This window comes from Manis javanica, chromosome 10 (assembly GCF_040802235.1).
Source record: "Manis javanica isolate MJ-LG chromosome 10, MJ_LKY, whole genome shotgun sequence".
Classification (NCBI taxonomy): Eukaryota; Metazoa; Chordata; class Mammalia; order Pholidota; family Manidae; genus Manis; species Manis javanica.
Window position 1 is genome coordinate 34,481,060 of NC_133165.1, and position 20,701 is coordinate 34,501,760.

The 20,701-nt window shown below is 53.9% G+C and overlaps 3 protein-coding genes and 1 long non-coding RNA gene across 5 annotated transcripts; 1 reads left to right on the forward strand and 3 right to left on the reverse strand.

Moving 5' to 3' along the window:
- Positions 1-91: 91 nt before the first annotated feature.
- On the reverse strand, positions 92-5,843 carry ALKBH4 (alkB homolog 4, lysine demethylase). Of its 2 annotated transcripts, XM_017640438.3 has the most exons (4): positions 5,586-5,843; positions 4,248-4,445; positions 1,033-1,251; positions 92-833 (listed from the first exon to the last, which is right to left on the reverse strand). In XM_017640438.3, the coding sequence occupies exons 1-4, from the start codon at positions 5,706-5,708 to the stop codon at positions 513-515; spliced, it is 861 nt and encodes a 286-aa protein (XP_017495927.1). In that variant the 5' UTR covers positions 5,709-5,843; the 3' UTR covers positions 92-512. The 2 variants fall into 2 exon arrangements, with proteins under 2 accessions (XP_017495927.1, XP_017495926.1); XM_017640437.3 differs by having other exon boundaries at positions 92-1,251.
- Positions 5,831-14,752, forward strand: LRWD1 (leucine rich repeats and WD repeat domain containing 1). The gene is made up of 15 exons (XM_017640436.3): positions 5,831-6,005; positions 6,513-6,747; positions 6,858-6,974; positions 7,414-7,554; positions 7,803-7,907; positions 8,173-8,295; positions 8,374-8,488; positions 8,683-8,792; positions 8,955-9,162; positions 9,686-9,758; positions 9,858-9,998; positions 13,770-13,861; positions 14,045-14,200; positions 14,283-14,395; positions 14,499-14,752. The coding sequence occupies exons 1-15, from the start codon at positions 5,926-5,928 to the stop codon at positions 14,637-14,639; spliced, it is 1,950 nt and encodes a 649-aa protein (XP_017495925.2). The 5' UTR covers positions 5,831-5,925; the 3' UTR covers positions 14,640-14,752.
- Positions 14,753-15,023: 271 nt separating this feature from the next.
- Positions 15,024-19,664, reverse strand: POLR2J (RNA polymerase II subunit J). The gene is made up of 4 exons (XM_017640441.3): positions 19,508-19,664; positions 17,086-17,175; positions 15,677-15,851; positions 15,024-15,236 (listed from the first exon to the last, which is right to left on the reverse strand). Exons 1-4 carry the CDS (start codon positions 19,558-19,560, stop codon positions 15,201-15,203), a joined length of 354 nt encoding a protein of 117 aa, XP_017495930.1. The 5' UTR covers positions 19,561-19,664; the 3' UTR covers positions 15,024-15,200.
- Positions 18,896-19,501, reverse strand: LOC140844051 (uncharacterized). Its single transcript, XR_012122184.1, has 2 exons — positions 19,254-19,501; positions 18,896-19,086 (listed from the first exon to the last, which is right to left on the reverse strand). It is a non-coding gene; the product is annotated as an uncharacterized lncRNA (long non-coding RNA).
- Positions 19,665-20,701: the final 1,037 nt, after the last annotated feature.

Consider the following 20,701-nt stretch of genomic DNA (forward strand, 5'->3'; position numbering starts at 1 on the left):
CTGGCGGCAGACACACCATGGCAGCTGCCTCCAGGTGTGCATCCCACACAGTACCGCGCCAGAAAGGGAACCACCTCACACCGTCCTGGGATCTGAGACTCTTTTTCCTACTTTTTAATAGCATATGGCAGGGGCAAAGGGGGACCAGACTTTCAAGATTTCCCTGTCCTTATTATACCCCCACCCCATGGGGTCGAACAGGACCCAGGAACCTGACTCAAAAGCCGTCACCCGCTCAGAAGTCTGAAATAATAATTTCAAATCTTTGCCAATTCCATTCTTTAATCCAGCTTGCTTCCCCAGTGAAGGGACTGGAGGACAGGGAACTGGAAACCTCACTTAGATGAAGGAGAAAATGGGTGTAAGTGGTATCAACATGTTTAGCTTAAATTATCCCACTGCCTTCAAACTGTTGACAAATTAATCCACACTAGTGGCCACAGTGCAGGTCAGAGGGGACCAACCTGAGGCACATTCCCATCAAAACCAGCTTGGGGGCAGGGCTCACACTATCATGGCATCAGGGTGTCTATCTTAAAACCTAATGAAGGTGGAGAAAAGACCCATGCCCTGGGCCTCCTCCCATCAATCCTGGAGGAGGGTCTACTCTGGAGCCGGCGCCCCAGGCAGGCCTGTGCCAGCTCCTGTCTCCAGGGCAGCGGCTCACACAGGTTTCCCTTGAAAGGAGAGAGAGATTTGCAGGAGTTCCTGCCCCAGTTCTTGCTGCCTCCCGCCAGCCTGGAACTCGGCCGACAGCTCCCGGAAGGTGGCGCACACGCGGCGGCCCTCGATATGTCTGCGGTGGATGGCATGCCTCCACTGGTGCCGTGCGGCTCCGGCAAGCACAAGCAAAGAGCGGCGGGGTAAGGGGATGGCTACCTCCACCTCCTGGCACAGGACAGACCTGCTGGGGGCCACCACCCCCTCCACCAAAGCCTCGGGGAAGCCAGACGGGGCTAGGCAGAGCAAGAGGCTGCCAGGCACCTCCCGGGACATGGATAGCACAGTCGGGGACAGGAGGTTGAGGCTCACCAGCCGCTCCCCCCACAGCCAGGTGTCATCCAGGTGGGGGTCAATGGCTGAGCCCCGCTCAGGACAGTAGTCCAGGTTACACTGCTCGACTGGCTGGAAGTCCTCCAGGACGGGGTAGAGGCCCATTCTCTGCACTACCTCCTGGCTGAAGCTGGGAAGGCCCGTGAAACCAGTGGTCTTCAGCTTCTGTTTCCGAAAGTTGACTTTGGGGCCGTAGTCCTGAAGGATGAGGACAAGAAGGAAGTGGAGAAGTGTCTGAGTCTACAGAAAGGGCTATCACAGACCAGTCTGAAGAATTCAATCATGGTGTCCAAGACAAGCAAAAACTCCTGACTTTGTGGAGCTGACACTCCAGCAGGAGGCAGCTAACACACAGTAGGTGTAGTGAACAGCTAGCACCAGACGGTGATGAATGGGGAGCAAACAAGTACAGCAGGGAAGGGGGATATGACCTGCAGGGGATGTCTTAGCCCACATGCCCCAGAAGGCAGACTGAGACAAAAGGCCTGCATACAGGTGGTGTACCCAGGACATTGCGCCAAGGGGTTGGGATTGGGAGAGAAGGAGCAGCGAGGGAGGGAAGGCCAGTCCAGGGCCACATTACCCTAAGCTGATCAACAATGGGGATGCTGGGGTTCAGAACCACGATGGAGAAGTTAACCGTGTGACCCAGCAGTCCCACTCCTAGCCCCGCACCCAAGAGAACTGTAAACATGTCCGCGTGGAAACCTGCACATGAGTGTTCGCTGCAGCACTAGTTACGACAGCCAGAACATGGGAACAAACACTAATGTCCACGTCTGGATAAATGGAGAGACAGCGATAACCCCACACAGGGGACACTGTGCAGCCCCAAAACAACAAAGCCCTGATATGCGCTGCCGAGGGATGAACCTTGACCACATCAGGCTGTGTGAAAGCAAACACAAAGGGCCATGTGTTGTATGATCCCACTGACACGAACTGTCAGAACAGGCAAATCCAGGGCCGGACAGGAGGCGAGTGGTTGCCAGGGGACAGAGGAACAGGGAGTGACTGCTGGTGGGTACGTGCCTCCTTTGGGGTGATAACAATGTGCCAGAACTACACAGTGGTTATGGTTGCACTTCACTGCACCTGTACTCAAAACCAAGCCACGGATTATACAGGTTAAATAAACGTTATGGTATGTGGATTCTACCTAAAAAACAAGACAAAACATGAGGGAGGAGTGTTCTAGAATTACACCTCAGATTTGTGGACCCAGGAATGAAAAGGGAGCGTTCACCAGCTGCCTCCTGCCCTCTCTGGCCTGCCCTAGTGGATGGCGACTCCGTCCAATCCACTGGAAGAGTCTTTCACCCTGGTTTGGCTTGTCCCAGAGCACTGGGCAAGCAGCTCCTGCAGCCCATCGGGCAGCTGCAGGCTGAGGCTGGGCTGGGAGCACGGCGGGCAAGGGGAGTGGAGTCAGAGTGCACTGGGCAGGCTGGTGGGACTGCCAGTCGGGGGCGCCAGAGCAGCAGTATAAGCCACCTGCAGCCAGTGCGGGGCATTCACTGTACTGACCCCATGGCCAGGGTGGGATGGGAGGCCCAGCAGTGACTCGATCTGACGAGGCAGCAATGGAGTCGCTTTCCTCTCTACTGAAGAAGGGCCAGGGCCCCAGGAAGCTCCTGCAGGAATATTAGTGACGGAACTAGGGGCATGAATCTAACTGGTGGAAGTAGTGGGGGTGGTGCGTGTTCTGATTCTGGATATGTTTTGAGGGAAGAAAGAGCTGACAGAAATTACCAATGAAAGAAAGAAATCTGGAAGGACCCGTGGTTTCCAGCCCGAGCGGATGGAAGATGCATGTGCCCACATGGGGACTCTGCAGAGGGTACACTGTGTGGGTGGGGACCAAAATTCAGTGTCTGACAAGTAAGAAGCCTGGGCTGGAAATACAATCATGGCGGCCCAACACACCAACCGCGCAGAGCCATGACTTGCTGAGACCCACAAGGGAGTATCTGGAAAAGGAAGAGGCCAAAGGACTGAGCCTGAGACTGGGCTGCTGGGTTTAAGGGCAAGGAGGTCAGGGATTGAAGTGGTTTTTGAGTGGGTTTAGCAAGAAGGAGTGGGTTGAAGAGAGGAATTGAAGACAGCGAGAACAACTCTTCAAGGAATTCTGCTTTGGAGACAGGAGGTGGAGCTTACTGGTGGGCTGGTGGAAAAGGTCCAGTTCAGGCAAGACTGATCTTGAGTAGAGAGAAGAGCAGGGCTGGACAAGGTCTGAGAAGGAGATGGTATCCAGCACCCAGTTGGACGGGGACTAGGAGAGAAGCCCGGGCCTGAGGCAGAGGCTCATTCAGAGGTGTGATCATCAGTGGCGGGCGAGGAGGTGAAAAGAGGTTTGGAAGGAGAGCAGCAGAGCAGAGGACCTGAGGGAGGTCGGGGTACCCAACGGAGCAGGACAGGCCCAGCTGGGGTTGGAGAGCCAGGGCCAAGGAGACCTGCCAGTAGGCCCCGCAGGGGCACAAGGGGGCAGAGGCGGGGGGCTGGACTTGACCAGGGCTGTGGTCTCCCAGAAGGAGTATGACAGTGAGGAGCCAAGGGGCAAGGCAGCACCTGAGGAAGTGATGTCCTAACTGCCAGGGTACTGGGGTCAGGGAAGGGAAGCCCTGGGACAGGGAGGGAAAGGGATAAGGAGGCCACGTGGAAGGTCCAGTGGGGCGAGGTCTCCTGCTGGAGATGAGGATCGGAAGGAGCAAGCTTGACAGAGGTGGGACCCAAGGAGGAGGTGCTGTGATCCCCTACGAAGGGCAGCCTGGCACTTACAGGCTCAACTGTCAGTGGGAACGATGCGGGGACATTGGAAACAGATGAAGAGACGACTTTGCCAAGGAATGAGTCTGGCAACCTCCAAGAAACCCTGCAGACTGTCACCAGTACTAGGCAGATGGGGAGAGGGGCAGAACGAGGTGAGCTTGCCCTTCCTTGATAGACACCACTCCACTCCACTCCACACACCCCCAAACCCCACCCCACTCTGCAGCCCTGCCTACCCATGCCTCAAGAATGGGGAGCTTGCCCCCAGGGGCCCTTGGGGGCTATCGGGTGTGGCTGCAGAGAAGGGCAGTGAGGAGGTGAGCAAAGGGCTCTGGGGCAAAGAGCCTGGAGGGGCTCAGCAGGGTGACTGTCCTCTGAGACCAGCCCAGCCCAGCCTTCTCCTCCTCCCCGAGCTCTAGGCCACCTACCTGCTTCCTCCGCCCAGACTGTGAGAGCTTCCAGGGCTCACGGTCCATTAGCTGCACCATCTCGGCTTCTTCCTCTCGGGTCACAAAGTCCTCTATCAACGTCACACCCGGGAAGGGGAAGGCCCAGCCTTCAAAGTCAGACTCCTCAGCCCCCACGGCCCAGCCAGTGTCAGAGTAGTATATAAAACGGTGTGTTCTCTGCAAAAGATGGGACACCTGGAGCCACTAGAGTCCTCACACATGTGCGCCCTCTAGGGGCCCCCTTAGGAGCAGCCCCTGCCCTATGGTTCCCTCTCCTGCAACCACTTAGAAGCAGCTGGAGTCTAGAAGGAGGTGAAATCCCTGCATGGGGTTGCCTCCTGGGAAGGACCCTTTGCACTCCTCCACTTCCCTCATATGGGAAGAGCATCCATATAGCCATTTTTTGTTCTCTGTTTTATAGAGGAGATGATCAAGGCTCAACAAAGTTAAGGAACTAGCCCAAGGCTGCACAGCCAAAAGCAGTGTAGGGATCCACCCTGTCCTGGTCACTGGGCTGCAGGGCGTCTTCTGTCCCCCACAGCCTTCTGAGGATTAAAGGACTGGCCCATGGGGCTGTCCAGAGGGTGAGCACTTACTGGTAGGCCAGAGGGGAGAAGCCCTCTCCAGCTGAGATGAGGATGTCTCTGGGCCCTGCCCTCCTCTGTGGCAGCCAGAGGCACTCCCTGAATTCCCCTTTGAAAGGCAGCAGAACTTGCCAGTCATCCCCAAGATTGCAGAGCTAACCACCTCCCGCTGCAGCACCTTCAGGATCAGGTTTCTGACGGCAGAGGCCATCCTCCTCCCAGGCACCCCCAGCCAATGACCCAACAACCCATCTCCCTTACCTTAAGCATCACCCACCTGCCAAGCAAACCCACCCACCAGGCCTTTACACAAGCAGATCACCCCCCCAACTCTCCACTGGACTGCCCGGCCTGCTCAGAGGCTGAGTCCTTTATTGTTAATTCACTGGAATTAATTTCCATCTTGCCTATTTCTGTCCAAGGCCTTCCGGGGCCCTTTTCCCTGGTTTTCAGCACCCTCTACTCTCCCTGAAGCTCCCAGCCCCAGACACGGGGACTATGTGGAGGTTTGCTGTCAAACTCCCCCCAGAGCCCAGAGGGGAGCTGTGGTCAGGCTGCACCCACGTCCTAGCCCCCTCCCCAGTCCAAGCCCTCATCTCCTCGCCCCGCAATGCACCAACTGCGAAAGCCCCTGACACGGTCGAGCGCGGGAACCTTCTTCTTGGCCAATCTGGGCCTCGGTTTCCCCATATGAAGACGGGGTTGTGGGCGCGACCCCTCTCCCCGCCCTCACCTGCAGGGAGTGTTGCCAGGGCCGGTCACCTCCGCGCTGCCGTTCGCACATCAGACAGGTCCGGATGCCCTTGCAGCCGCATTCCCGAAGGACCCCGGGGGCAGCCACCGCCGCAGCCGCCATCGCCTAGTCCTGGCAACCAGGGCGCAGGCGCGAGGCCACGGGGGGCGCTGGGAGTTGTAGTCCGTACGGGGGGCACGAGGTCCGTTGGGCCGCTTCCTTCCGGTCGTCGCCGCCGAAGAGCTCGCGCGGCGCCACCTCCTGGGCTCGGCCTGCGGTGGCCGTCAGCCCGGGACGCCAGTGCAGCGAATCGGGCCAGTGTGGGCCGCGCGTCCCCGCCATGAGCCCTCTCTCGCCGCGGCTGCTTATGCAGAGGGGGCGACCCAAATCCGACCGGCTGGGGAGGATCCGGAGCCTGGAGTAAGAGGCGGGGGTGGGGGACCACGGGGTGTCCGCCGGGCGGGGCCACACAGCCTGAAACGCCAGGCGGGCAGGAAGAAAGGCTGAGACCCTTGCCCACTCCCTGCGCGGCCCCGTTATCGACCGGGCGGTTGGGTGGAGTCTAATCAATCCGGCCATGTGCAGTCCTCTCGTTAGGCGATGGGCCGGGTGGGCCCGGAGCGGCCTTATCCCTGAAGAGGGCTAGGCCTGCTAGAGACACAATCTTGAAGAAGGAATGTTGAATAACCTGTTGAGATAATTACAGAGAAGCCCCCACAGGAGGATCAGGAAAAGCATTCTGGAAGGGGCCACCTGCCGGGGTTTAAAGTAGTTAGGAGAGTTTTAAAAAGGGAGCGTTGGAGAGAGGCTGTGGAGGTGCAACAAACGGGCAGGTGAAAAAGCTTACGGAGGCCCCCAGGGCTGCCAGAGGTGCGGGATGGCAGGCCAGCCTGTCTCTGAGGCTCCCGGTCTGCCCCTGCCCCCCAGCCTATCAGGGCTGGAGCTGCTCTCTGACGACTTGGACCCCAAGCTCCTGAGTCGCCTGAAGCTGCTGCAGGAGCTGGACCTCTCCAACAACCAGCTGGAGACGCTGCCGGCTGACCTGGGCCTGGCCCAACTGCGCATACTCCGCTGTGCCAACAACCAGCTAGGGGATGTCACTGCCTTGTGCCAGTTCCCACACCTCGAGGAGCTCAGCCTGGAAGGCAACCCCTTTCTGACAGTAAGTGGAGGACCCCCCCACAACCTATGCCTTAACACTCAGGCTCAGCCTTAGCAGCTCCCAATCCACAGGTTGGGGTGACCCTGAGCCACTCTCCTCTTATCTCCCAGGTCAGTGACAACCTGAAAGTCGCCTTTCTCCTGCCCAAGCTCCGTAAGGTTAATGGCAAGGATGCTTCCTCCACTTCCTCGCAGGTGGAGAACCTGAACCGGGAGCTGACCAGCAGGGTAAGGGCGCCAGGCAGTGTCTGTGGTGCTTGGGAGCAGTTGGGGGCCTTGAGTGAGTGGCAGAGTTGGAACATTTGGAGGACACTTCGGGGCTACCGGGGTCGCCTGCCCTGATGCATTGAGTGGCCCTTAGCCCCTTGTCTGTGTTGCTCTGAGTCAGCTGTGGTGCCTCTTGTGCTTGGAGGTCCTGCCCTGCAGGTGTGCAGACAGCCTAGCAGCAAAGCTGAGACTCTCACCGTAATTTATCCTGGGTCAGTGCCTCCCACTGGGACTGTTCCTCATGTGTGTGTGCAGATTTTTGCAGCCTGCAGCCTACACCTTCCAGAAGGTGGTGGGATTGAGACGCCTGTGACCATGAGACTGGAGGCAGATGTGTCATGGAGTGCCTGGGTGAGCTGAGGGTGGGGGGCTGAGTCTCAGTTTGGGCCCTTTCACCCAGGTCGCAGCTCACTGGGAGAAGTTCATGGCCACACGAAGCCCCGAGGAAGAGGTGGAGAAGGCCCAGGCGGACTTTGTGAGGTCCGCTGTCAGGGATGTCCGCTACGGGCCCGAGTCCCTCAGCGAGTTCACCCAGTGGCGGGTATGTCCTTACCGCACTATACTGGTAGTTGGTTCTCCCAGCTCCTTGCAGACACGCATGCCCTCAGCTGCCCTATGGGTCTCTGGCCATGAGGGGCTGTGTTTTGGTGTGGGTCAGGGAAGGCAGCCCTATTGACTGGAAAGGCTCTTGCCCAACTCAGGAAGTGCAGGGTCCCTCTGACCAGGCATCTGGGGAGGGTCTGGGACCCCCATGACTGCCCGGCTTCCTAATGGCCTGGCCCTGCCCAGGTACGGATGATCTCTGAGGAGCTGGTGGCCTCTGGTGGGATCCAGGTGCATGAGGCAGACATCGCAGAGAGGTCCCCCAAAGCCACAGCTGCCCAGGAGCCCAGGGTAAGTGTGGTTCCTTGCAGTGCCCAGGGCTCCAAGGGCCTGCATTGACTCTTCTTGCTTAGGCAGCTGTAGGGATCAGAGATCCTGCAAATGAACCTAGGAGATGATTTCTGATCCCTGACATAGTTCCCTCTGACCCTGGGCCAGCCCTTGCTTCCTGCACCTATGGGAGGGGGCAGCCCAGCCTGTGATGGGGAAGACGGAGGCCCCGGGTGGATGGGCCCATGGTCCCCATGCCCTCAGCCTGCCCCCACCCCCTGCACAGGTGAGGCCAGTGGCCTTGAAACGGCCTGACAATGTCTCACTCAGCCTGAGTCCCAACAAGCGGGTGTGCCCCTCCCCACTGGCCCAGGTGGAGGGCAGCCCCGCAGGCTCTAATGGCAGTCAGGTAAGCCAGCAGGGTGGTAGGGAGCGTGTGGCAGGGAACAAGGGCCAGGGCAGCTGTGACCCTGCTCTGCCCCCACAGGCTGCCCTGAAACTCGAGCCCCTGCACTTCCTGCAGTGCCACAGCAAGAACAATAGCCGTCAGGACCTGGAGACCCAGCTCTGGGGCTGCGCCTTCGAGCCAGCCTGGGAGGATGGTACAGCCTTGGTGGGCAGGCAGGGCCAGCTTTCTAGATGCAGGTCCAGGAATGCCACCTGGAGAGAGCTGTCTGGGTGGGTGGGGAAATCGGGAGGGACAGAGAGCTTAGAAAGTGTCGTTGGCCAGGTGGAGGGAGCTGTAGTGGGGGACGTTTACAGAAAATATTTTTACTAGGCTGATCCCTCAAAACAGGGCATGCAGGAGCCACATCCCAGACCGTGGCCACCTGTGGTGGGGAAGCTGTGTGTGTGATAGATTGCCAGACGGGCATTGTACTGCACAAGTACAAGGCACCCGGCGAGGTGAGTGCCAGGCCCCTACTTCTGCTGGGCAGCGACAGCCTTGGCTACCTACCCACCAGGTGATGTTTTTTTTTTTTTTATGCTGGGCCTGTTCCCCAGGCTTCATTCTGCATGATTGCACACATAGCCCTGCCCTTTGTTGACCCTTCTTCCCCACCACAGGAGTTCTTCTCAGTGGCCTGGACAGCCCTGATGGTGGTCACACAGGCAGGACACAAGAAGCGCTGGAGTGTGCTAGCGGCTGCAGGCCTGCGAGGCATGGTCCGGCTGCTGCACGTGCGTGCTGGTTTCTGTTGTGGGGTCATCCGGGCTCACAAGAAGGCCATTGCCACCCTCTGCTTTAGCCCCACCCACGAGACCCATCTCTTCAGTAAGACCCTCTTCCCACACCCCAGGGCTCCCCCAGCACCCGTCCTACAGCCTGACACCTTGGTGTTCCCTCCCTGGGATGGTAGGCAGCTCCTGTGGCTAGCAGGCCTCATACTGGGCTACTGCGGTTAGCTCCGGCAGTGGGAGAAGCAACTTGGCTTTTTGGACAACTGACTGGGCTTTTGGCCATGGCTTTTCCACTGCCTGCTCTGTGACCCTGGAGCTTTCCAGCGTGGGCCACTCTGTTTCCTGGGTGGATACCCCTGGCCCTCCAGATGTGGTGAGCCCGACAAGGGTTATATGTCAGCAGAGGCTGGCAGAAGATGACTGCCAGGTGTGGGGCATGTTTGACCAGAGTCAGATAGGGGCTGTAGGCTCTTGACTCTTCCACCTCCCCACCCTGGCCCGCCCTTCCTGCCTCAGAAGAGCTGGTCTTACGACTACAGTCTCAGCCTGCAATGCAGTCTGCGGGAGAGAGCAGGGCCTCCTCAGGGCCACCTCTCCCTTTCCCATCTCCTCCTCAGCGGCCTCCTATGACAAGCGGATCATCCTCTGGGACATCGGGGTACCTAACCACGAGTATGAGTTCCAGGCCAGGTGATGCTTTTGGGCAGATGTGAGGGGTGGGGGATGGCTGCTAGGGTGGCTGGACCCCTGGGCCTGTGGCCTCATATTCTCCCTCTTGCCTGCTGGCAGCCAGCTGCTCACACTTGATGCCACCTCCATCCCCCTGCGTCTTTGCCCGGTTGCCTCCTGCCCAGATGCCTACCTACTGGCCGGCTGCGAGGGTGGCTGCTGCTGCTGGGATGTGCGGCTGGACCAGCCTCAGAAGAGGAGGTGAGGCCAGGCAGGGATGCCTTTTTTAAAATTTATTTTTTTGTTGAGGTATGTACAATAAAATCTTAGTGTACAGCTTGATGGATTTTGGCATATGTATACACTCACATAACCATCACCCAGATCAAGCTATCAGACATTCTTAATTTTTTCCCCATCACCTATTTCACCCATTCCCCCCTCCCCTATGGTATCCACCAGTCTATTTGTTTTGTTTTGATTCCACATACAAGTGAAATCATTTGGTATTTGCCTTTCTCTGACTTATTCCACTTAGCATAATACTCTACAGGTCTTGGCAAATGGCACGATTCCATTTTTTACGGTTGAGTACTATTCCACTGCATATATGTACCATATTTTTAACCATTTGTAACCAAACAAGGATTGACTGCTCAACGTGCAGTTAGCCAACACGGGACACCAGCTTTTGCAAAAGGGAAGACCTTTATTGTAAGGCAGCTGAACAGAGGGATAGGAGGCTAGCTCAATTCTCTCTTCATCAGCTAAGGAGGCTTTTTAAGACACTGGGTCAGAGTTAGGATAGGGGCTGTTCAAAGTGTGGTGAAGTGGGATTGGTTGAAGGTTAGGAAATTCCTACTCAGGTTTCTCCATCCTACAGTGATTTCCACACCCCAGATCTCTATGTGGCCATGCTTTATGAATTTCATTAGGTAGTCACATGTGGGTTTGGGACAGTTTCTGTTGTTGATCAGCAGTTCCCTTTTATTCTCTGTCCAGATTGAACACTTAATGGCATGCTTCACCTCAGATCATTATCCAAGTCCTGGAGACAGCACCTTTAGTTCCATTGCCTAGAAAACTTTTGTTCCGGGATGGGAAATGTTCAGTGACTGGGCATATGCCTCTCCTGTGCATACTCTAGGTGACCCAGCCAGTTTCACCTGGACTTAGTTAGCAGGTTTCCAGGACCTAACAGGGCATTGGAGGCTTTGGGTCATTCTCTGAAAAATAAGCTCATGAGTATTGTCTATGACTGTTACCTGAGACAATTTCATATTCATCTATTGATAGACACTTCGGTTGCTTCCATATCTTGCCTATTGTAAATATAGGAGTGTACATATTTTTTTGAATTAATGATTTTGTTTGCTTTGGGGTAAATTTCCAGAAGTAGAATTACCGGGTCCTGTGGTATTTCTATTTTAGTTTTTTTCAGAACTCTCCATACTGCTTTCCACTGCGGCTGCCCCAATTGCATTCCCACCAGCAGTGCATGAGGGTCCCCTTTTTGCCACATCCTTGCCAACATGTGCTATTTCTTGTCTTGTTGATGTTAGTTACCCTGACTGCTGTGAGGTGATAGCTCATTGTGGTTTTGATTTCCTCTTCCCTGATCAGTGATGTTGAGCATCTTCTCATGCCATCAGTTTCCTTACCGATTTTTCTGCTGGATGATCTATGTATTGATGTAGTGGGGGTAGGGATACCGTTTTATTCTAAATTTCTCCCTTTAAGTCTGTTAATATTTGCTTTTCATATTTAGGTGCTCCTTTGTTGGATGTGAGATATTTACAAGTTACATCTTCTTGCCAGGATCAAGCCCTTAACTATTATGTAATGTCCTTGTCTCGTTAGTCTGTTTTAAAGTCTGTTGTGTCTGACCCAAGTATCGCTAATCCAGCTTCTTTCTCATTCCTAATTACATGGAGTATCTTTTTCCATTCCACATTTCAGTCTCTATGTTTTAGGTCTGACATGAAACTCTCATAGGCAACAAGTACATGGGTCTTGTTATCTGTCTCTTGACTGGAGCATTTTAGTCCATTTACATAAAAGATAATTACTGATAGGTACGTACGCACTGCCATTTTGTTAAGTGTTTCCTCGTGGTTTTTGTTCTTTGATCCCTTCTATTGCTCTCTTCCCTTGTGTGCTATGACTGTATTATGGTGTTACGGTTGGATTTCCTTCTTTATTTTTTGTGTATCACAGATTTTTGGTTCTTGGTTACCACAGGGTTCATATATGACATCCTGCATATACAGCAATCTGTAATAACGTTGGTGGTCACTTAAGTTTGAACCATCCTAACAGCACTGTGTGTTTATTCCCCCTCCACATTTTATAAATATGTCTTCTTTTTTACAATTTTTTATTAAGATATTCTTGATATACATGTCTTCTTTTACATTTTTATTTAGTTTCCCATAACTAATTTTTAGATGTAACTGATTTTACTTTTACCCTTTTTGACCTTCATACTAGCTTTTAAGCAACTTATTTTGATGCTTAACTACCTTTGATGTATATATTTGCTTTTACCAGTGAAATTTTTTTCTCAAATTTCTTGCTTCTAGGTCAGGTCCTTTTCCTCTTAAAGAAGTCCCTTTAACACCTCCTGTAAGGCTAGTTCAGTGATGGTAAACTTCTCTAACTTGTTTGTTTGTGAAGCCTGTCACCACTAGTCTCAAGGCAAGGCCCCTGCAGCCCATATGTTTGCTGGTGTCAGGCTGCGGGACTGGGCTGGGTCAGCTCCCCCTGGCTGTGGTCCCCTCACCTTCATGGGCAAGGTGGATGGTGTCTGGGCAGGGATAAGGCCCAGAACAGGCCAGGTTGTGGCCTGTGGTTCATCTGTCCCACCTGGAAGGCCTAAGATAGTGCTCGGTATAGGGTTCCTGCCTTTGTGGGGCCTACTACCTCGTGGGGAAGACAGGCAGGAAGACAGGCATTAAGCCAAAGTAGCCAGTGAGAACTCCATGAAGTGGAATGCCATCTACAGAGAGAATAAGCTGCTGTGAGAGGGGAAGAGGGAGGCCAAGGGAACTTTGAGGAGGTTACCAGTGGTAGACAGATAGGTTCTCAGGCTCCTGCTCTGTATGTGAGCCCAGCAAGACAGGCAGGCAGGACGAGGGAAGGAAAGTCCTCACACAGCAGTAATGGCATGTGCAAAGGGTCAGTGGTGGGGAGAGCTGGCTGACCAGGGGGGTCTGGCCACAGTGGAAAACCAGAGGAAATGGCACAAGACATGGCAGGGCTGCCGGACTATGGTAAGATTTTGAGATTTACCCTAAGGGCAGTGTGCAGCCTAGGAAGAGTATGTGTGGGTGGCAGGAGGGCAGCAACAGAAGCCTCGGCAGACTGTGGCAGTGTCCAGCCCAGCACTGGTGGAAGCCCCACGCCACACCTGGGATGTCTGCCCTGGGCTTCTTCCTCCTCCCTGCCTGCCTGGTCACCAAGTCCTGTGGCATTTCCCCCACACCTCAGAGATGGATCTGCTTCTCCTCGTGGTTGGTAGCTGCTTTTCTGGATCCAGGTGGCCTCTCCAGGACTCTGGACTGCTACTGGGTGGCCTTTGCAGGCACAGTGTGAACACACTCTCAGCTTGGAAACATTCACTGTCCTTGGGGTCAGAGCAACTCCCGCACCCACCCCTGCCACAGGTTCTCCCTTCTCACGCCCCAGTGCTTGGCTGCCTAGAAATGCCTGCCCAGCTCGGCTGGCTGCCCGTCTCTCATTCAGTCCCAGGGCACGCTCTCTCTCCACAAGCCCCTCACCTTAATGTCCCCATCCTAGAAGAACCAGTGTGCATGCTTCTAGGTTCCCACCAGCTGTGTCTCGGTGCACTCAGGTGCTGGTTCCCGCTGCCAGGGCAAAGCTGAACCCCTCCAGGGCTGGAACAAGTCTTTTTGGTTCTGTCTCTGACTGCCTCACAGGCCAGCGCCCAGAGCAGGTTCCCAGCAAATAACAATGAATGAGAAGCCTTTTGTATCTGTAAGGAATAGCTGACCAGTACCTTCTGCCCCAAAGGGTGTGTGAAGTGGAGTTCATCTTCTCCGAGGGCTCTGACACATCTGGACGGAGAGTCGATGGGCTGGCATTTGTGAATGAGGATATTGTGGGTGAGTGAGCCCACAGCAGGGAATTGCCTGGCCCCCAGGAACCCATACAGGCCCTGGTAAAGCCTTCATGGGTCACTTCTCGCTGGACTCAGGGTTGGGTCTGTTGACTTGTGAGGGGTCCCCACCAAAGAACAGAAGTGTTGAGGGAGCCCCCAGGCATTTGTTCTCTGTTCTACCCCACAGCTTCCAAGGGGAATGGTCTGGGCACCATCTGCCTGTGGAGCTGGAGCCAGACGTGGGTAGGCCGGGGCAGCCAGTCCACAGTGGCTGTGGTGGTCCTGGCACAGCTGCAGTGGTCCTCTACCAAGCTAGCCTACTTCTCACTCAGCACCTGTCCTGGTGAGCCCACCTGCCCAGCCCACCCTCCCCTCCACCTCTTGGAGCTCTGCCCTACCTTAGATTCCAACCTCTGTCCTGGCAGATGAGGGGATTTTGCTCTGTGGGGACGAGGAGGGCAATGTGTGGATCTATGACATCAGGCACATCCTCCTGCAGCAGCCCCCACTGCCGGCAGCCCCACAGGCCCCTGTGCAGGTACGTGTGGCTCACTCCTCTCCCCTCCCCCCACCGGAGCCTGGTGCAGCCCAGGGACCTGGCATCTCAGAAGCATGAGCCCAGCCCCCTCTCTTCCCACCAGATCCTCAAGTGGCCCCAGCCCCAGGCCCTTGGCGAGACGGTGACCAAGACCATGGTGAACACAGTGGCGGCCAACCCCACCTTGACCTACCTCACTGCTCTGACGGACTCCAACATCGTGGCCATCTGGAAGAGGCAGTAGCCGCCTCTACTGCAAAGTACCAGGGACACAGCTTAACTTATTCAGCTTTTGGGCTAATAATGGGGACGTTTTTATTGGTGACTTTTTATTAAACTCTCTACTATGTAAGAGAAGTCTGTAGAGAGCTGTTTCGTGGGCCTTATCTGTTGTGCCTCCTTTGAGTAAGACAGGCAGACCTTGCAGCTGAGGTTCTAGAGCAGAGACTGGTGGAAGTACACAGTTGTCAAGACCTCCCCAGAGGAGGTTCCCTGCTGGTCCAGAATGAGCATGTTCTCAGACAGAAATCTGGGTCTCTGCGCCAATCAACTCTGAAATTTGGCAGCTTTCTATCAATCACCACTGAGCCTGACAGTCACTGTGAAGTCACCTCCGCGTCAGCCTATATCCAGGTATTTTCTGGGCACACTTTATTAGGAAGATAAAAATACAATCTATATCCAGGACGTGTTGATACTGGGGGCTCACCAGGATATCTACAAAAAGCTGCTCTCCCCCACTTGGTGCCTGGAGAAGGGCCCAGCACAGGGTGGGAACTTGCCAAGCAAGGCTCCATGCAGCCTACTATTCGATGCCTTCTTGCTTGTCTTTGATGGCCACCTGAGGGAGAGGAAGAAGTGCCCTTAGCTGGAATGGCTGGGGTGAGGAGTTTGGAAACTCAACCCCCACATCCCTGGCCAAGGTCAGCCAGGAAACTGGGACCATGGCCTTTTCCACAAGCAGCAAACTAAACCCCTGCCCACCCCACTACTTCTTCACGGCACACGTCCTGCACCTGTGTTCTCGTGGACACAGGCCTTGGGCCTCGATTCCCGAACCCCTTAGTCCACCCTTCCTGGAGACTGGTAAAAATCTCTGCTCTGTCATCACCTCCCCACCCCATCCCGGCCCTGGCACCCCTGCCATCACCAATAACAAACCAAGAGGCAGCAACCCAAGGGTCGTTCTAGGTGGGCATGAGGACACTGCAGCTCTAGGCATACAGGCAGGCAGCCAGACCTCCCCCCTCCTCCACCCAAGCTGCAGGTCTGGCTCCTCACCCGGAATCGCTCTTCCAGGAGGGAGAGCTCGCTGATGAGGTCTGTGATGGCATTGGTGAAGGCCTCTTGGGGGCTGTAGTCTGGTGTGGTCTGCACACGAATGATGATCTTGTGCTCCAAGGGGTGGGGGACTTTGTAACCAGCAAACAATACCTGGGGGTCCTTCAACAGCTGCCTGAGACACGGGGATGTGAGGGAGGCTGAGCTGAGTGCCCTTGGGGCTGTAGCCTATTGTGGCTTCCTGGCCTCTAACCAAGGCATCTTTCCTCCGGGTTGAGGCCTGCAGGTAAATGCAGCTGGGGGCTGATCCCAGGTTCTCTGCCTTTGATTTTAGTGGTTTTATCTTCAAGTAAAACAGGCGCTTAGAAGAAGATACACCATTTAGGAACTGCTCACACAAACCCCTACATGCATGAGGATCAACAGGATTTCCAGCAATCTCTTCCTTTAGGAAAAGTCCAGGACCCTGCAGTGCCCCGAGACCTTGCCAAGCAGTAAAAACCCAGCCAGTGTCCAGTAAACCAGAACATAAAAGCCCCACTCCCAGCCCAAAAAGAGCCTTTGGCACAGCAAATGAAAGCAACAGGGGGAGAAGCCCACAGGCTCTGCCAGTTAGAGAAACAGAACTCCTTCTGGCAACACAAGTTGGCAGCTGCTGTCCACATGTGGGTCCTGTTCCACAAGGCCATGGTGAGGTGCAGCCTGCATTGTGTGCCATGCCCTGGACACTTGGTGGTTTTTCCACAACAGCTCAATCAAATGTGAACACCAAGAGGAAGGGCTCTTGCATAGGTGGGGACACAGGGGTCACAAAGCAGGGGAACAGGAGGCATCCAGACAAATGAGCTGCCCTACCCCAAGAGAGCAGGCAGGCTCCTAGCGGGGGCCTCACAAACTGGGGAAAGGCATGTCTTTACTGATGGCACTTTTTAGCAGTGAAATGACAAGTCCCTGAGCCAGAGTGGCAGTCACACTGCTGACCACCTGCTTGGCCAGGACTTCACTGGTATAAATACCCACCACCCAGTATCAGGTACTCAGCATGGACACCCTGAGACCACAGAACCCCTCCCAGCTCGTTCCCTTATTCAACTTATGTTACAATCTCTGGCACATACCTCTTAGAACACCAGGTATCGCTAAGGTCGTTGTCACACATGGGTGGGAGCTAACCCTGACTGCTTCTCCATGCTCATTAGCACAAAATCACAAGGAGGCCACGTTTCTGTGGCTGCGTGAACAGATCGGCCAGCAATTTGAAGACGAGGTACTGGAATGTGTGAACCACCACAGCAAGCACCCAGAAGGGTTTCCTGTAGCTCAGAGAGTCTTAAGAAAATCTGGAACTTGTGCTTTCCCTCAAAGAGCCCCGTTAAACATAACCCGAGAGCCTTTGGCTTGTAACTTACGACTTAATGATGTTGCCGAGCGTGTGGTCTTCTTTGTTGATGGTGAACAAACAGGCATTGGGTACCTTGGTGTCCTTGTTAATGGTGATCCTAGGAAAAGGCGGAGGCAACAGGTGGCGGGCAGGGGCTCTACTCCTCCCCCAAGTCTAAACTCTGCCCTTCAAGGCAGGCTCAAGTCCATGCTCTTCCTGGAAGCCTTCCTCAAGCTCTTCATCCCATAAAGACCTCTCTTACTCAGATCAGCAGTATTACTATACCCTGACCCCAGCTGTACCCTGATTCTGTGGGAGCTTCGTTACTCTGGATTGCTTTTCCCCAAAGCAGAGTTTCTCAGCCTTATTACCACTGACATTTTAGGCCAGTCAATTCTTTTTGTAGAGGGCTATCCTGTACACTGAAGGATACAGCAGTATCCCTGGCCCATACTGGCACCTTTTACAGATGCCAGTAGTACCCCCCTTATGATGAACAAACATGTTTGTGGACATTGCCAAAAGTCCCCTGGGGGACAGAATGGTCCCAATGGAGAACCACTGCTCTCAAAGAAAAGGAAGTCACTGACAAGGGCTAGACCAAGAGCCCCGTGTATCAGGCTAAGGGAAGGAAAAGCCAATGTTTAGGAGGGTTTTCTAACTCAAAATGGATTAAAGATTTAAATGTAAGACCTGAAGCCATAAAACTCCTAGAAGAAAATATAGGCAGTAAACTCCTTAACATCAGCATTACTGATATTTTTCTGGACATGTTTCCCCAGCCAAGGGAAACAAAAGCAAAAATAAAGTGGGACTACATCAAATTAAAAAGTTTCTGCACAGCAAAGGAAACCATTACAAAACAAAAAAGCCACCTGGTGAATGGGAGAATATATTTGTAAATGACACATCCATTAAAGGATTAATATCCAAAACATTTTTTAAAAACTCCGACAGCAAAGAACTCGAACACCCAAAAAAAAAAAACCCACAAATAATATAATTAAAAATGGGCACAGGGCCTGAAGAGACATTTTTCTAAAGACACAGAGATGGCCAACAGACATATGAAAAGATGCCCAACATCACTAATCATCAGGGAAATGCAAATCAAAACCATGAGCCATCACCTCACACCAGTCAGAATGGCCAGTACCCACAAGATAAATATTGGCAAGGATGTGGAGAAAAGGGAACCTTCACGCACTCACTGCTGGTGGGCATGTAAATTGGCGCAGCTGCTATGGAAAATAGTATGGAGTTTCCTCAAAAATTTAAATACCACAGAACCCAGTAATTCCACTTCTGGGAATTCACCTGAAGAAAAAAATCACTAATTTGAAAAGATATATGCACCCCTATATTTACTGGAGCATTACATACAAAAGCCAAGATATGGCTGCAACCTAAGTGTCCACAGATAGATGAGCGAATAAGGATGTGGTGCATATATATAATGGAATATTATTCAGCCATAAAAAATTATGAAATATTGCCATTTGCAACAACATGGATGGACCTAGAGAATATTATGCTAAGTAAAATAAGGCAGAGAAAGACAAATGCCATATGATTTCACTTTCATGTAGAATGTAAATAAAATGAACAAACAGACTTATTAACAGGGAATAAACGGTGGTTGCCATTACGGAGGGGGTGGGTGGGTGGACGGGTGAAATAGGTGAAGGGAGAAAAATGAGAATGATGTTTTGATCTGGGTGATGGTTACATGTATAGGCACGTCAAAATTCATCGAGCAGTGCATTTTATTGAATGCACCTCGATTTTTTAAAAATGCCTTCTTTGTGCTGAGTGCTGGACAAAACACTTCACATAAATTACTTTAATCTCCCTTGGAGAAAATCTTGTGATTTAATACAGTAATTAGCCCATTTTACAGATGAAGAAAGTGGGCCTCAGGCAGAATAAGTTACTTGCCCGAAGACACAGTCCCTAAGTGGGAGATCCACGCGCCAAGCCCAGGCTGTCAGACCGCTACACTGCATTTGCCTTCGTCCCGTAGACGTCCCTGAAGGAAGGGTTTACACAGGGAAATGAAGATCGGCTACGAGTCTAGGAGCCATCACTCCGGCTGCAGCAAAGAGGGTAAAGGCAGCGGACAGGAAGACGAGCGAGGACGCTGCCAGAACGCAGGGAAAAGGACTTCGGAGTCAGTGGGTTCGACTACAAACGTACCACTTGCTGTGTGCCGGGGCGGGTGAGGGGGTTATTTAACTTCTCTGAGCCTCAGTTTCCTCGTCTGCAAAACTGAGAAGACTCCCCGCGCCTCACGGGCTGTCTTATGTTTGGCAGAGAAGGGCGCGAAGTGCTCGGTCCGGCGGAAGCTCAAGAAAAAGGAGGGCAAAGCACGGGCAGGAAAAGCCCCAGACTGCAGCAGCTGATGGCCGCCGGCCGACCCTCCCCTTCTTCCCCACGGCCGGCTCACTTACTTCTTCTCGCCTTCGAAGAGCAAGAACGACTCGAAGGCAGGAGGGGCGTTCATGACAGCGCAGCAGCGGGCTGCAAACCGGCAGCTCCCGGCACCACTGCCGCCAGAGCCCTAATGCAACCCCTTCCGGGTTAGCAGCTACTTCCGGGTTATGCCGCGGTGCCAAACCCGAGCGAGGATCGGCTCTGCCCGCTATCGGACTGGAGGATCTGCGCAGGCGCGGGAAAAGCCCGCGGGAGAGATTGAGGCAGGCTGGGGTCTCTGCTCATGCAGAGTCCGGAGATCCTTTCTAGTGCACACCTGTGGGCTCACTTTGGCGGTTGCTCGGATCGCTGGCGGCTGCTGTGTTCATCTGAGAAAGCCGGATTCATGCTAAGTCGTAACTCTGAGCTGGCCTCTCTCCGTTCCCGGTATCCCTTGATCCCTTCGGAAATGTGCCCTTGGAGTGAGTACACAGCAAAAGGCCCAGGAATGGAGAATGGAGCCATGGAGTAGTGGGCAGGTGCGTCCTGCAAGGGAAATCACTTGGGCTCATGGCTGCCCATCACTTGAGGCAGACAGCTCCTGCCAAGGGGCTGCCTGGGCACACTGCTACAAAACCCCTGGCATTGTAGTCACTGGCTGTCCAAGTGGGCTTGTGGCTTAGCTCCTTGTTAAATAAGGGACAGGGTTGGGGAGGCAGGTGTATACAGTTCTGAGAGGAGCTCCAGGGATAAAGTCCCTGTTTTGATTGGTTATTTTATAGACTACAGCTTGGTAGAAAGGCCCTACCAAAGCTACTTGAAGCAAGGGCTGGGGTCTTGAATTAACTACAAGGGCCCTCACAGCTTTCCAGCTGTTTCTTTGGGGCTGAGCCATGGTGTCCCCAGGGCTTGAACTTGACTCTCCAGGCCAAGTAGGTGGGGGCCTCTTTCTCGAGGAATAGAAGGCAGTGAGGGGAATGACATGCCATGATTGTTAACACCCCTGGCCTGTAGGTCATCCTGGATAAGTTTGATCCAAGGCTGCTATCCTTGGACAGTTGCTGTGGCCTGGAGGGGACAAGGCTGCTGGCCCTTGACTAGGGACAGGGTGGACGTCTGTGGTCTCTCTGGAAGGTCTAGTCAGACTCGCCCTTTGATTCCCAGACCAACACGAGATCCTGGGCTCTAGTTGTCAACCCCGCAAAGTCTTCAGTGGTTTGATGCAAGTGTGC

Excerpts from the sequence above, each read along its gene's own strand:
- LRWD1 (XM_017640436.3), top strand. The coding sequence starts at position 5,926 with ATGAGCCCTCTCTCGCCGCGGCTGCTTATGCAGAGGGGGCGACCCAAA. Across the intron at positions 7,555-7,802 it reads GCGAGTTCACCCAGTGGCGG|GTACGGATGATCTCTGAGGA; the intron begins GTATGTCCTTAC and ends GGCCCTGCCCAG. Across the intron at positions 9,999-13,769 it reads GACCAGCCTCAGAAGAGGAG|GGTGTGTGAAGTGGAGTTCA; the intron begins GTGAGGCCAGGC and ends TCTGCCCCAAAG.
- POLR2J (XM_017640441.3), bottom strand. The coding sequence starts at position 19,560 with ATGAACGCCCCTCCTGCCTTCGAGTCGTTCTTGCTCTTCGAAGGCGAG. Across the intron at positions 17,176-19,507 it reads CTCTTCGAAGGCGAGAAGAA|GATCACCATTAACAAGGACA; the intron begins GTAAGTGAGCCG and ends GCCTTTTCCTAG. Across the intron at positions 15,852-17,085 it reads CTCGGCAACATCATTAAGTC|GCAGCTGTTGAAGGACCCCC; the intron begins GTAAGTTACAAG and ends CCCGTGTCTCAG.
- ALKBH4 (XM_017640437.3), bottom strand. The coding sequence starts at position 5,708 with ATGGCGGCTGCGGCGGTGGCTGCCCCCGGGGTCCTTCGGGAATGCGGC. Across the intron at positions 4,446-5,585 it reads CCTGGCAACACTCCCTGCAG|AGAACACACCGTTTTATATA; the intron begins GTGAGGGCGGGG and ends CATCTTTTGCAG. Across the intron at positions 1,252-4,247 it reads AGTCTGGGCGGAGGAAGCAG|GACTACGGCCCCAAAGTCAA; the intron begins GTAGGTGGCCTA and ends CTCATCCTTCAG.